The sequence below is a fragment of the Medicago truncatula genome, chromosome 3 (assembly GCF_003473485.1).
Source record: "Medicago truncatula cultivar Jemalong A17 chromosome 3, MtrunA17r5.0-ANR, whole genome shotgun sequence".
Classification (NCBI taxonomy): Eukaryota; Viridiplantae; Streptophyta; class Magnoliopsida; order Fabales; family Fabaceae; genus Medicago; species Medicago truncatula.
The window spans coordinates 9,065,866-9,080,876 of record NC_053044.1 but is presented as its reverse complement, the minus strand read 5'-3'; the positions used below and the strand labels follow the sequence as shown (position 1 = coordinate 9,080,876).

The 15,011-nt window shown below is 37.9% G+C and overlaps 1 protein-coding gene across 1 annotated transcript; it reads right to left on the bottom strand.

Moving 5' to 3' along the window:
- Positions 1-252: 252 nt before the first annotated feature.
- On the bottom strand, positions 253-13,833 carry LOC11424690 (putative disease resistance protein At3g14460). The gene is made up of 3 exons (XM_003599025.4): positions 13,633-13,833; positions 939-4,451; positions 253-794 (listed from the first exon to the last, which is right to left on the bottom strand). Exon 2 carries the CDS (start codon positions 4,387-4,389, stop codon positions 952-954), a length of 3,438 nt encoding a protein of 1,145 aa, XP_003599073.1. The 5' UTR covers positions 4,390-4,451; positions 13,633-13,833; the 3' UTR covers positions 253-794; positions 939-951.
- Between the last annotated feature and the right edge of the window lie 1,178 nt (positions 13,834-15,011).

Below are 15,011 nucleotides of genomic sequence, written 5' to 3'. Positions count from 1 at the left end.
AAAGAAGCCCTCATAAGTCACAACCTTCTAATACTCGGTACGATTTAGAAAGTGAGGAAATTTCCAAATCAGTCTTTGCTCGCACAAGCGTATCACCTAAGTTCTATTGCCAATAAATATCAAGATTGGTTTAGAAACAATTAAAGGCAAGAAAATTAAATCTCTTTTGTATAATTTCTGTCAAGACACTTGATGTACGCAGCAGCATGTTGTTACTTAATAAGAATTGAAACTGGTTTTAATTGATAAGAATTAAAACTGAAACAGGATTTTTATAACTGAATAAAGACTGATTACAGCAACATGAGAGAAAAATAGCGAGAAGAAAAGGATTCGAGCGGAATGTGACAGTACATTGGTTTCCCTACCAAGGTTCGAGAGCTTGACTTTTCCCTACATTGGTACACTTAAATACTATTAAAAACACGAATCAATCCACTTCTATACTACACAGAACATTCAATTCTACTCATGTCAGACTTGAGCACCCTATAATTCCCAAGTCCATATCAAGAAACTCTGTATGAAATACTTGTACAAATTGTATCCCTTTTTGAAGGCTAGGTTACACCTAATGGACTAGACTAACTTAGAAACCTAAAGGGCCTAATAGCATAAGCCCAATCTTATCATCTAACAAGAAAATAGCTGAAACTCATTGTTTTATTTACACATACTTTTGAATTGATGTAGGACATATGGCTTATGAAAGAACTTCACACTTACTAAATCAAATGTGGGGCCTTCGGGTTTCCACGAGAGACGATGACAACAAAAGTATGGTTTCTGGTCACCTGTAAGAAAGATGTCAGAAATGCTTTCGTGAACATATGTTAAACATCAAGAAATATAGAATTTCATACAATAATATTTTTTTTCCATAGAAGAAAATTGGCTAATGTTTGGCCGAATATAAAAAGATGGTGTGGTGCACTTGCCTATAGTAACATCTCATCCCTGCTGCTCAATATAGTCAATCTTTATTGAAGGGATGTGACGAATTGTATGCCAACGTTCTCCTTCCTTCTTTTGATACTTCTCCTTAAGCAATGAACATCTATTAATGGCCAAAGTAGAAAGGGAGATTGGTAGACCCTCCTCTGGCAAGCTCTCAAGACAAGGACAAGACAAAATATTTAGAGATTGGAGAGATTTGAGGTGGAGAAGTCCCTTGTAGTTCATTATTCTTAGCTTTGAACAATTATACAAACAAAGAGTGTGAAGAGTTGGTGGCAGCAAACTCTCCTCTGGGAAGGATTCCACATTTTTAAAGTCATCAACAACTCTAAATGATTTCAGAGAGTTAAGTTGGAACAAACCCCAATCCTCTCTTGAACCAATTAATTTTGGGCAATTTTGTATTACAAGTTTGCTCAAGTTGGAAGGCAAACCTCCCCTTGGAAATGATTCCAGCTGTGGACAATCGGACAACTCTAGATAATGAAGATTGGTGAACAAGTGTGGGGTAAAAGGCAAGGAGGAGGAGTGCCAGCCACTTAAAGAAAGTGTCCGAAGAGAATAGCAACGCAAATCTAAAGAAGGACACTCAATGAAGCGACTAACATCCAAGACCAACATTTCAAGAAAGATATTGTTGAATAAAATTTCTTCTAAGGAGAACTCGGTGTACCAATTTCTACGAAGGACAAACGTTTTCAAGCTGGATGGCAATTCATTTACCAAAATGCTATCACATTCATCTAGATATAACTCTTCGATATTATCAGCCTTGGGAATTGAAGCCTCCAACTTCTTGCAATCACTGATCTCCAGTTTTTGTAAAGAAGGAAGGTGTCGAGGCAGGGCCCTTTTCAATCTGTGACAATATCTTATAGAAAGCTTTTTAAGCAAAGGAAACCCTTCAATACAAAACCATTCCTCCCAATTGTTCATCCATGCAAATTCCAAAACTTCAAGGGACCTGAACGGAATAATTGTTGAACTATTGCCGTAAAACTCTTTGCCAATGATTTCTATACCATAACAATATGAAATAGAAAGCTCCTTGAGATAGGGGAGCTGCCCAAGTGGCGGCAACATGGAACATAATCTACACTGGTGTAGTTTAAGAGATACTAAGTTGGGTAAAAGAAAACCCATTAACCAATTTGGAAAGCTACTGCCATTGTAGTATGTGATGGTGAGCCTCTTCAAGTTGCTATTTGGTTGAAGAGCATCCAAGACATCCACTTCTCTTCCAATGTAGTTGAATATGATACTATATTCCATACTTAATTCTTCTAGATGTTTTTTATCTTTCAAATTGACTTCTGCAGCATCCGCTGGATCAATTACATTTTCCAAACCTGAAATACAAAGTTTCCCTCGAAGATGATTGAGATTATCCAACTCCTTAATATCAGATCCACTCTGCACTCCCACAACAAAATCAGTCAAGGTTTGAAGATCATTCAGCTTCCTGATCTGCTTTGGCATCTTCTTAATATCAGTGCCTTTTAGATTAAGATGGCGTAAATTGGCAAGTTTGTAAAAATATGAAGGGAGCTTGGTCAATTCAGAACATTCTTCCAATATTAGTGTTTGTAAATTATACAACTTACAAATGGAATCAGGCAACCTTTTAATCTCTGTGCGAGTCAGATCTAGATAGCGCAAAAGCTTTAAATTGCATATCTCATCTGACAGCTCTGTGAGATCACAATCACAAAATGATAACATCCGTAAGTATTTTAGTTTTGAAAAAATTTCATGTTGAACATTGTTGCTTATCTTCAAGCATTCGTCATAATAGCCTTGTGCTTCTACCAGTAGACCGCGTAATCCCTTAATCTTATAAATGTGCCTTAATATTCTTGCACCATCTTTCAAATCAAGAGAGCCACACCAAATATGACGTGTCCTTTCAGATATATCTTGCAGCCTATCACCCTCAATTTGTAAGCAAAATTCTCGAGATTCTGATTTTGCCAAATCATTAACAAGATCATGCATTACCAGTATGGTACGACTATACAGTGGATTTATCGATTGCTGGAAAAATGAAATGGACTCCAGATCATCGAAGAACTCATTACCCAGCTCTTCTTCACTTTTGTCTCTTTTGCAACACTTCAACAAACCTTCTGCCATCCAAAGCTTGATCAATTCATCTTTTTCAAATTCATAACCCTTGGGAAAAATTGAACAATAGGCAAAACAACGCTTGAGATTGGAAGGGAGATTATGGTAACTCAATCTCAATACTGGGTTAATTTCATCGTCACCCTTCGATAAATGCCACATATCAGTCTCCAATATGTTAGACCATTCACCTTGAGAAAATTTTCTTTGCAAGAGATTCCCCAATGTTTTCACAGCTAAAGGCAACCCTCCACACTTTTCTACAATCTTCTTTCCAATCGATTCAAGATTTGGATATTCAAACACATTCTTTCCTTGAAAAGCATGTTTCACAAATAAACTCCAACAATCTTTCTCCTCCAATTGCTTTAAATGAAGTTGCTGCTCAGATTTCATGACTAATGCAACATGCTTGTCACGTGTTGTCACAATAATCTTACTTCCTGAAGATCCATGATTAAATGGAAGTAGTAACTGCTCCCAAAATTCCTCATTCCCATTCCAGATATCATCTAGAACAAGCAAAAACTTTTTGCCTGTTAATATCTGTTGTAGTTGACATTTGAGTGGATCCAAGTCTTCACCGTCAGATGAGGAATGAAATGACCTGAGAATTGTTTTGGTGAGTCCAACAACATCAAAAGATTCTGAAACATGGACCCAAGCTTTAAGTTCAAATTGCTTCTCTATCTTGTGGTCATTGTAGACAAGTCGAGCAAGGGTGGTCTTACCCATCCCACCTAGACCCACAATACTTATTACGCTCACATGGTTGCCACCATCATTGTCTAAAAGCAAATAATTGATTATTTTATTTTTATCATCATCTCTACCATATATGCAAGATTCATCCACCAAAGACGCAGTTGGCAATCTTTTTGAGGATTTCAATCTAACCGCACCTTCACTAGTACAGGCTCTTTGGTTCAATCCCAGCACATCCTTTTGATGAGCAAGCAATTTTAGCGTGTCTAACAAATCTTTGATCCTAGATTCAAATCGATTAGTAAAACCTGAAAGGAAGTGTTGCGTCTTTCCCTTTCTTTGTGCATTGGTAGCAATAATATCCAATAGTTGCTCAACTTCATATACCTCATGTTTTAGTTTATGAAGCCAGTTCTTCACATATGTGTTTTGGTACTGCTTTGTTTCTGCATCATCCAACAATTGATTTATAGAATTAAGTGTGATTTCAAGTTCTTCCACCAACCCTTTACGAAAGCAGCCTCTGAAATCTCTTGAAGCCAACCTCTGAATAGTCACTTGAAAGACAGACGAAAGAAATGCCCCCGCAATCAGCTCTGCCATGATATTGAGCACAAATGAAGGGTCTCAAGATCTGAATGTGATACGCAAGCCTGTGAGGTTCTCTGCAATATGTTTGAGTTTCCTTAGTCAAGTGAATTGAATGGAACAGGAATTATTTTTTATCAAACATGTAAAATTTTCATTTTATAATAAGAATTATCGAATATCCTCATTGCAAAAAACGCAGAATAATCACCCGTTTCTATATCAAAACCATTTGCGACTTATATTTCTCCCACTCCTCTACATTATATAAAAATAATAAATGAAATGGAGTAATATCACTGATAAGAAAGAAAAATAAAATGTTATTAATGTTTGTGATCGAAAAGAAAATGCAAAAAGTATATGAATGATTTCTCTAGTTGCTTTCACTCAATTAAACAATTTAGCCAATTGAACACAATCAAAAACTTCATATATAATATTAAAATGGATTCAACACAAATTTTAATATTATAACATGAGGCGAGTCTGTTATATACAATATCTGAACAACTATCAACATGGTGATCAATGATTCACTACATGGCGGCAGTCTATTTAGCTAGCACAAACAGCAAGCAAAGTTGGAAATCAAGAAATCATAACAAGCCCTATATAAGCACAAAACCAGAATGCATGAAGACTGTCATCAAGAAAAATCTAGCACAAAAATCAGTAATCAAAACTAGGGGTGACAATTACATCCATTAATCCACTATCCATGATCCAATCATTAATCCATCCACCCAAATAAAAATTAGTTAACAAAACATCTGATAATTTTTTAAAAAAAAAAAAAAGATATTAAGAAAAGCATCAATAATAGGTAGCAGTTTTCATTTTATTTCTACATGCAAAGAAAACATAGGAAATATGCTTTAGAAATGCAAGAATATACTAAAGGTAGCAGAGTAGCAGTGGCAACGAGGTAAAACAGAAAGAGAGAAAGATGGTTTTAGGGATTTGGTTTCATTATGAATGTTATAGCAAGCAATGAAACTTCAAGGCATAAGTTGCATATTAATTGCATTTAAAATCAAAAGAAGATATGGTGCATGTCACTTCTGGCAATTGCTTCCATAAAAGTCTATTTATATATTAATTTGAAAGTAAGATCAAAATTCATGCATTTCCAATCCAATGCAATTTTGAATTTTGTCTTGTGCAATCAAAAGAATAGAGTGAAACTAGAGTATATACCAATAAACCAACAACCAAGCTTTATCCCACTAAGTGGGGTCGGCTACATGCAGTGGCAGATCTTAGCAAAGTCCTAAAAACAGGCAAAATCCTATAAAAATCGCACAAAATCGTGAAATCCGTTCAAAATCACAGGATTTTGTTCATTTTTTTGATAAGGATCAATTTTTGATCCGGTTCGTAAATTGACCCGATTTGAATCCATGACCCGGTTCTATAAATACTCAAAAGGCCAAAATTTTTCATTCTTTCACTTCCCCCACACTTCCTCAATAGTTACACGGGATTGTTCATTTTTCATCTAGTTCAAAAAGAACGTCTAAACCTAACTAGATTGCCTCCTTCCTTCAATCTATCATCCTTTCCTTCAATGCATCATTGTCATGCATTTAGGATTTGCCTTTAAGTATTTTTTCTAGGTTAGTTAGCATTATTATGACTACTAAAGAATAATTGCATCTAGGCTTTGAGTCATTTATGTATATGTATTTTGTGGACTTCGAACTTTAGTCATTTATGACTATATGCAATTTATAACATTTTTTTTTTGAAGGAAAGATGCTTATAGCATTTCATTGATCATAATAGTCTCAATACAATTGGGTATATCATAATAGACAGCGGGACTAGCTAAAGACGTGGCCTCTCGTGCAAGAGCATGAGCCACCGCGTTAGCTTGTCGCCTAACAAACTCCACCCTAGAGTTGGAAAATAAATTACGGTACAAAGAACGACAAGAAGAAATAATAGAACCAAATTCAGATAGGTCGTTCCGTGTAGAGAGGAAGGCATCAACTGTTACTTTGGAATCAGACACAAAGTCCACATTATCAAACTGCATTGCACCCAACCACTGCATAGCAGAGTGCAACCCTAGCGCTTCTCCAACATCCACCGAGACTATACAAGGGTAAGTATTGGTCTTAGCCAGAACAAAACCACCCTCTGAGTCGCGAATACAAATACCAATACCTGTGCGATTGTGATGAGATGAGAACGCTGCGTCAATATTGCATTTATATCTACCTGAAGTGGGGGGCTGCCACAAGACTTGATTGTGATGATGTGAGGAGGAAGCCCCCATATGCGTAGGCATGGCATGCTGAGGAGACGAAGTGGATGCAAGAACATCCGGAGAATTCGCCAATTGCCAATTCGTAACCATATTTCGAGCTAGCTCGACAACCATCGCACTTGTTTCTGTAACATCTTCCCAAGCTCGAAGATTACGATGTTTCCATAGACTCCAAATGACCGTTGACAGACGTTGAGATAACTCAGCTGACAACGTCTCCAAAAGAGAGAAAATAGCATCCGTAACTGAATTGGTATGCGTGAGGGCGTGATGCACAGAGCTCCAAAGACCTGCCCGGTTCCACACCTGTACAACAAAAGGACAATCGAAAAAAACATGTAAAAGGTCCTCATAAGTAGAGTCACAACTAGAACAGTTAGTAGGACAAACGACGCCTTTATCCAACAGACGTGCACGGGTGGGTAGACATCCACGACACATACGCCAAATTAAATTCTTAACCTTCGGTGGAACTTTAAGATTCCAAATACCAGACCAATACCCCGGCCTCCATAAATAGGAAGAGTCAATTAAATCTGTGACACACAATCTGTAAGCACTACGCACGGAGTAACGTCCATGCCTTTCTGCTTTCCAGATAAGTCTATCTTCCTCTACTTGAGAAATAAGTGGCGTAGAAAGTATTTTATCTGCAATATCCGCACTAAAGACATCTCGAACTACCTGTTCATTCCAACTCTTGTCATGTAAATTCATCAGACTATTAATAGTAAAATTATGAACAAAATGTGCACCTGGAAGATCACTACTAATAAATTCCCCGTTAGGCAACCAAGGTTCGTTGAGAATGGGAATGGTAGCACCTGACCCTATACTCCATCGTGCTCCCCCACACACAATAAATCTAGCCCGCATGATACTACGCCAGACATAACTCGGATTATGGCCAACATTAGCCGTGAGATAGGAACCAGACGGGAAATAACGGGCTTTGAAAATACGAGCAACCAGAGAGTCGGGTTCAGTAATAAATTTCCATCCCTGTTTCCCCAACATAGCCAAGTTAAAAGCAGATAGGTCCTTAAAACCCATTCCTCCATGAATCTTTGGTGCCGACAGCTTCTCCCACTTCATCCAATGTATCCCGCGTTGAGCCGTTTTTCCATGACCCCACCAGAAGGAGTTCATCATCTTCTCGATGGAGTCAATTAAAGTACTAGGAAGCTGAAAAATGCTCATTACATAAGTGGGAATAGACTGTAAGATTGATTTTATCATTACCTCACGACCCGCTTTCGAAAGACACTTGCCACTCTAGGAATGAATTTTGTTCCAGACACGATCCTTAATATACGCAAAAGTAGCTTTGCGGTCTCGGCCTATCATAGAAGGTAGGCCAAGGTATTTACCTGTACCTAAAACAACTTGAACGCCAAGAATGTCTGTTATGGTCGTTTTGAGATCGCTAGGGACATTGCGACTGCAGTAGATCTCTGATTTTGGCAAACTAATCGCCTGGCCCGAAGCTAACTCATAAGTGGATAAAATATTTTTCATAACATGTGCATGCTCCTCCGTAGCCTTGAAAAATAGAAAACAATTGTCAGCAAACAAAAGATGGGAAACAGAAGGTGCCTGACGACAAACCTTGGTTCCCGTAAGTACACTACGGCGCTCGGCATCGGTGATTAGCGCGGATAAGCCCTCTGCACAGATAATAAACAAATAGGGGGACAGAGGATCCCCTTGACGGAGACCGCGTCCTGGAATAATAGGACCAACCTGCTCACCATTAACAAGCACAGTGTAATCGACAGACTCTACACACATACGCATCCAGTGAATCCAGCGATTATGAAAACCCATTTTATTAAAGACAGCCATCAGGTAATTCCAATCCATGCGATCATAGGCTTTGCTTATATCAAGTTTTAGAGCAACGTGCCTATCTTCCCCACGTGTCTTGGTTTTCATGAAATGGAGAACTTCAATTGCTACCATAGCATTATCTAGAATGGAGCGACCGGGGACGAAAGCAGACTGGTTATCAGAAATGCACTTAGACAACACATGCTTCAACCTGTTTGCTAACACTTTAGAAATAATTTTATATAAAACATTGCAAAGTGCTATTGGCCGCCAATCCTTCATGCTAACCTGCGAAGAACCTTTAGGAATAAGTGCAATGTTAGTAATATTTAAATCAGGTGGAAACTGTCCTGTGTCAAGCCAACCACAACATTCCTTGAAGATGTCATCGCTGCATAAATGCCAAAAATGTTGGTAAAAACCCGGACTATAACCATCAGGGCCGGAACATTTGTCCGGATGCATAGAGAAAATAGCAACACGAAATTCGGCCTTAGTGAAAGGTGCCGTAAGAAGGTCATTATCATTAGCAGAGATAGACGGATTTATAACATCTATAACAGAAGAAAAATCACTATTCTGTTGAAAAATATTCACAAAGTAATTACGCGCTACTTCTTGCAAACCATGTTCATTAGTAACTTTATGACCACCGTCATCGTCAAGAGAGTTTATGCGATTTACCTTCTTCCGAGTTGTTGCCGAGGCATGAAAAAACTTTGTATTTCTGTCACCATCCTTATACTAGTGAGTTTTAGCACGTTGACGCCAATAGGCATCGTCTTGGGATAGCAATCGTTGCATACGTTTCCGAAGCTCAACCATGCGAGTTTGATCCTCCCCCGAAGAATGCAGCCGCGTGTCATGCAATTTTTTACGACAATCTTCAATGTCTCGCTTTAGCTTGTTACAATGATTTCTCTTCCACTCGCACATGTCTTCCGCACAAGAGGATAATTTTGGCATAAGAGTGCTTGACGAATGTGCCTGCCAAGAATTAGTAACGAGCTCCTTAAACCCCGGTTCAAGTTGCCACGCATTTTCATAACGAAAATGTCGTTTATGCATATGAAACCGAGGTAAAGGTGCAAGAATAACAAGCATAGGATAATGATCGGAAGCTGGTGCCACAAGAGTTTCAACAGAAGCATTTGGAAACATAGTAAACCATAAATCATTAGCAAGTGCACGATCTAACCTTTCCTCCACCGCACGTGTGGTGCCAAGACTTTTGAACCAAGTATACGGATAGCCCTCAAACGGGACGTCAGATAGACCTGAATCAAGTACAGCTCGACGAAAGCCATTTATAAGCCAAGGAGACCGAGTGGTGTGTCCCCTTTTCTCACTAGCGTCCAAGATGTCGTTAAAATCACTGAAAATACACCAAGGACCTGAAAATTCAGCAGACAGTTGTCGGAGAAAATTCCAAGCGGCTGTTCTACGACCTCCGTTAGGATAGCCATAATAGCCAGTAAGTCTCCAAGTACCAAGAGAAGTGTTTACAATTTCAACAGTAATGTGATTATTAGAAAAATTTACAAGCTGACAATGTAAAGAATTTTTCCAAAACAAAGCTAAACCCCCGGCTCTCCCGGTGCGGTCTACATGAAAACAAGCATCGTAACCAAGCAAAAAACGAAGTTCTTCAATTTTATTACGGTGAGCTAGAGTCTCACTTAAGAAAAGAAGATCCGGGTTGAAGTGCCGGACTAGGTACTTAAGGTCGAGAATTGTACTCGGGCTACCTACACCCCGACAATTCCACGCCACTAGGCTCATTTATCTAGGCAGGCCTGAACATCAGGGCCTGCCGTTACAATTTGTTCATCACCTAAAGATGTAGCAATTACATTCATATCAATATCCTCCCCATGACTAACATTTGAACCAATTACAAAATTTCCCATTTCCCCTTCAGCAGCAAATGTTTCCCCATTCTGAAGGGCCAGCATACGTTTCCGTTTCTTCAAATCCGAACCACTTTCCTCGGGTGTTTCATCAGTGGAGTCGCTTGGAAAAGGGGCAGCAGGTAAACCAAGCACCAAAGGGCGGCCTGGCAGCAAGCTAGACGCTGAAGTACCTGTGGAAGAAGAGGGCAACAGCTGCACTTGAAAAACAGAATTTGCACCGATACCTTTTTTAGCTAGCATTGAGTTGTGGGCAGCGAGCACATCGTGTTTCATAGCAGTAAGTTGTGACTGAAAAGCAAGCATGCGGTCATTGAAAGATGCAGAATTACCAACGCCAGCAGCAGCTTTGGCACGACCAGCAGGAACAGCACCTTGGGGATGGTTTTGGTGCGACAGAGATGCAGGAATGGGGTCATGTAACCAGCGATTCGTAGCAGTAGTTCCAAGACTTTGTGTGACGGGCTTCAGGCCGACTCCCCAATGACGAATGCCGTCATCAGCTTCTAATTCAAACAGCTCCGGACACACCTTGTCCGTATGTCCGAGCAAGCCACACCTGTAATAGAAAACACCCAGTTTCTCATATTTAAAATTAATAGTAACAAAAGAACCATTACTAGCACGAACACGCCATTCTCTTTTCAATGGGATAGTGACATCGATAGCAACTTTGAGACGCATATAGGAACTGTGGATAGTGTTGCGATCATCATAGGTTTTGAGGGTACCTAAAAAGCTACCAATTCCCTGACCTACTTTCGGTTGGATGAAGCCAAAAGGCAGACCATGAATCTGAACCCAGAAATCAATGTGATTCAAGGGAACACAGCTAGGTACGACACCAGGGGAGATGCGGTCCATGACAATATGGTAATTATCGTAAAGCCATGGTTCTTCCTCAAGAACACGAGCGGCATCGACTCGATGGTGGAATTGGAACAAAAAACGGTCAGGCACAGACTTAGTGATCGTGACCCGTTTGCCTGGCTTCCAAGCACGAGACATGCGCTCGCTGAAATAGGCAAACTGAATCTCACGATCAGCAAGGACACGACCAATCAAACAGTGTTCAAGTACAGCAGCAGTTTCAGGTTCGGACTCTAGGTTTAGGGTTAAACCCTCCTCAGACAAGGTCAAGCCAGCAAGGTTAAGGTTAACAGGATCCATGAAGACGACTGGCTAACAGGAACTGACAGAAAACGAAAGAAAACTGACAGACCAGGAATAGTAACACAGGAAAACGAGGGAGAAGAAAGCACAAGACTAGGGTTTAATCGTGAAGCAAAGCTAGTGCTATTTGGCTGTATATAAACGTCTGGATAGAAGCATCTAGATCATGGATCAGATGTAGATCAACTTCTCACAAGAGGAATCCGGCCCAAGATGCGGCGGCAGCCCAAAAAAGGAAGGCGCTAGAAACCCTAGGTGGAGGAAACCCTAGGAGAGCATAAGTTATGTTGTCTTTGCAATTTATAACATATATTTAGCATTATTTTATTTTGGTAGAATCATCGATTTTGATTGCGATTTTACGAGTCCCGACTTTGCTATCCTATATTGATTCTACAAAAAACCTTGAGTAAAATCCTTCGATTTTGATTGCGATTTCACGAGTCTCGATTTTGCTACTCCCTTTTGACTTGAAGTAAAGTCCCGATTTTGATAACCTTGGTATAGACGCATGGGAACCATGGCATCCCCTAGGTTTTCAATATATACTATATTAGGTGTACTAATTATTGTTAGTTTTCGGCTGCCGCAATGGAAAGGTAGTCTCTAAAATCTCCCAATGGTCGCGAGTTCGAAACTCACACCAAACTGTTTAATATACATTTCATAGTGGTTTGGCACCCCCAACAAATTTACTCAAGATCCGCCACGGGCTACATGGATCAAACAACGCCGTACTGCTCTATCATATAACCATATCTCTATCCAAATTATTAATCTCTAGATCTTTTAATAGTTTCCCCTATAGTTTTTTTTAGATCTTCCTCTATCTCATGATCTTTCTTGAGAGTGTATACCATGATTTATATAGCAGCCGGACTTATCAGTACAAGTACCTAAATTAAGATGATGACATGATGTTGCAAAAGTCTTTTGTTATAGTAAAAACTATATCGTTAAGCAAAACAAACATACGTAGGAATATTTCAAAAATCTAAGTGTCTGTTGGGGAAGGGAATTTTGGAGGGAAGGAATTATTTTTCTTTTCCAAATTAAGCAAGCTATAAAATGTTTTAAAAATTAAAGAAGTTTGATTGAATTGTTATCTCATACGATCATATATTATGGTACTCTTTCATTTTTTTTAAAAAACTCAAACATATGTTAAAATATAACTTAACCTTCCCCTCCAAAATCTCCCTCCTAAACAGACTCTAAAAATAGGATGAAGAACTAATATGAACATATTACCATGTAGATGTAATACTCTACTTTTTTTTTGCATGCAATGAATTAATATAAAGATATTATGACTGCATCAAATTAATAACTTCTGCTCGACTTCGAGGGTGGACCTGAGTAGTCAGGGCGGAACGGGGAAGAGTCGGGACCAAGGGAGGTTGGATTGAAATCGAGTGGGGCAAATATCATTAAAATTATTAATAATTAAATTTATTTTCTAACATACTCCATCCGTCCCTAAATAAATGACCTAGTTGACTCTGACACACATACCAATGCATATGTTTTATCTTTAATATCTTCAATTCTCTACTAAAAAAAATTATAAAAATTTAATATTTTAAAAATACTCATCGAGACGAATCCAACAACATCTTACATGATATTATTTATCTTTGTGAATTAGTAGAAATGTATGGTCAAAGTATATCAAGTCAATAATGCATATTGTCAACTAGGTCATTTATTAAGGGACGGAGGGAGTAATGAACACAATTATTTTCATAACATAATTTTATGAATGGATAACTATCCATTAAAAAGATGATTATTAAATGAATTGTATTTGATTTTTTATTTTAAAGAATGTTCAGTTGATTGTAAATGCATTAACGAATTCTTTTGATCCACCAATTACAATCCAAATTACAACACTGTCAGGTGGGGTTAGAACTCTTCCTTTAGTGGAGAAAGTCAACTAATGCAGCAAATAGGTAAACAAGGCATGAATCAAAGAAGCAATTAAGCAGAGACTGTAATAATAAATTCTAAAAATTAATGAAAAATTATTCATGAGAACACATAGGAGAGAGAGAGAGAGAGGATTACTTGAGAGTGTTGTGTTGTGTTGTTGATGTAAGATTTCCAGCAGCACAGAGTGGCAGAATAGAATGGATGTTTTGTATTTGTAATCTTTTTTACTTGGTTTTAGATGTTGTGTTGGATTGTAGTTTCAGAGTTTTTGTTTTTTAAGATTGTTTTTTGTTTGGTAGTGTTGGGTAGCTTGCTTTCTCTCTTTTCAATTTGTAATATTTTTTTGCTTCTAGACACGTCTTGTGCATAGATTATTATATTATCATTTGTCTTTGCCGTTTAAGAAAAATAAATAGAAGAATGGCACCTTCCCGCCACCTGCAAAGAAATAGGAAGATAATAAAAAAAAAAATTAAGGCTTTTCAAAAAAAATAAAATATCAAGTCAACGCTGATGAGTTGTAAAAAAGTCAACTTTTTGTTTTAGTCAACTAAAAGTTTTCCATCAACATTTTTGGTCCTTGCTTTTACGTCAATTCATTTAGCATTCGAAACTTAGAATTCCCTTTTGCATGATTGTGAAAAAATATGATAGGAATCTCTCTAATGGTCGGATTAGGCAAGTGTATCAAATCGTTTAGCAATAGCGGTGTTCGCGGTTTGGTTTGGTTTTGAGGGTAAAAGTCACCCGAACTGCAAGATAAAAAAGCTTGCGGTTTGGTTCGGTTTGATTGACTTTAAAAATAAAATCCGAACCAAACCAAACCAAACCAATGCGGTTTGGGTCGGATCGGTTTGTGCGGTTTTTTTTAGACGATACAATTTTTTGTTTCCAACATTAAAATCAAGTTAAAAAGCTTAAACACAACATATTTTCTGCAATGTTTTAAATTTCATCAAATATTACAATTTCATTTTCATTTTACAATGTTTCCAACCACATAAACCAAGTTAAAAACATGCACAAAACATAATCCTATTTAGTAAGAAATGCAAAAGACTAAGATTTAATCTTGGGTTGTGTTAACCAGTGCCCTAGTTAAGAAAGTTAGAAATAGAAACTTTTTATTAAAGACAACAACTTATTGACTTTTCTAAAGTGAAACATTCCACTTTTCATCATTTCCCAATGCAAAGTTTCCATATTAATCTCCTTGACTAATACCCCAGAGGCACTAGTTAACATTTTCCTTTAATCTTTCTCTAAAATTTCAAATAGCATATAAATACATTTTTAAATAAAAAGTAAAGAAAGAATCTAACAAGAAAAAAAAAAATCATTTTATAAGGTTTCCATTGAGTTTCTATCAGTATTGGTCTAGGTGAGATATGTTTAATCAACATTTTTCTTATGTTGCGGTTTGGTTTGGTTGGTAAAATGAAAATCACAAACCAAACCAAACCATGCGGTTGAGCAAGAAAATGATCCTATTACATCCGAACCAAATGCTGTTT

Excerpts from the sequence above, each read along its gene's own strand:
- LOC11424690 (XM_003599025.4), bottom strand. The coding sequence starts at position 4,389 with ATGGCAGAGCTGATTGCGGGGGCATTTCTTTCGTCTGTCTTTCAAGTG.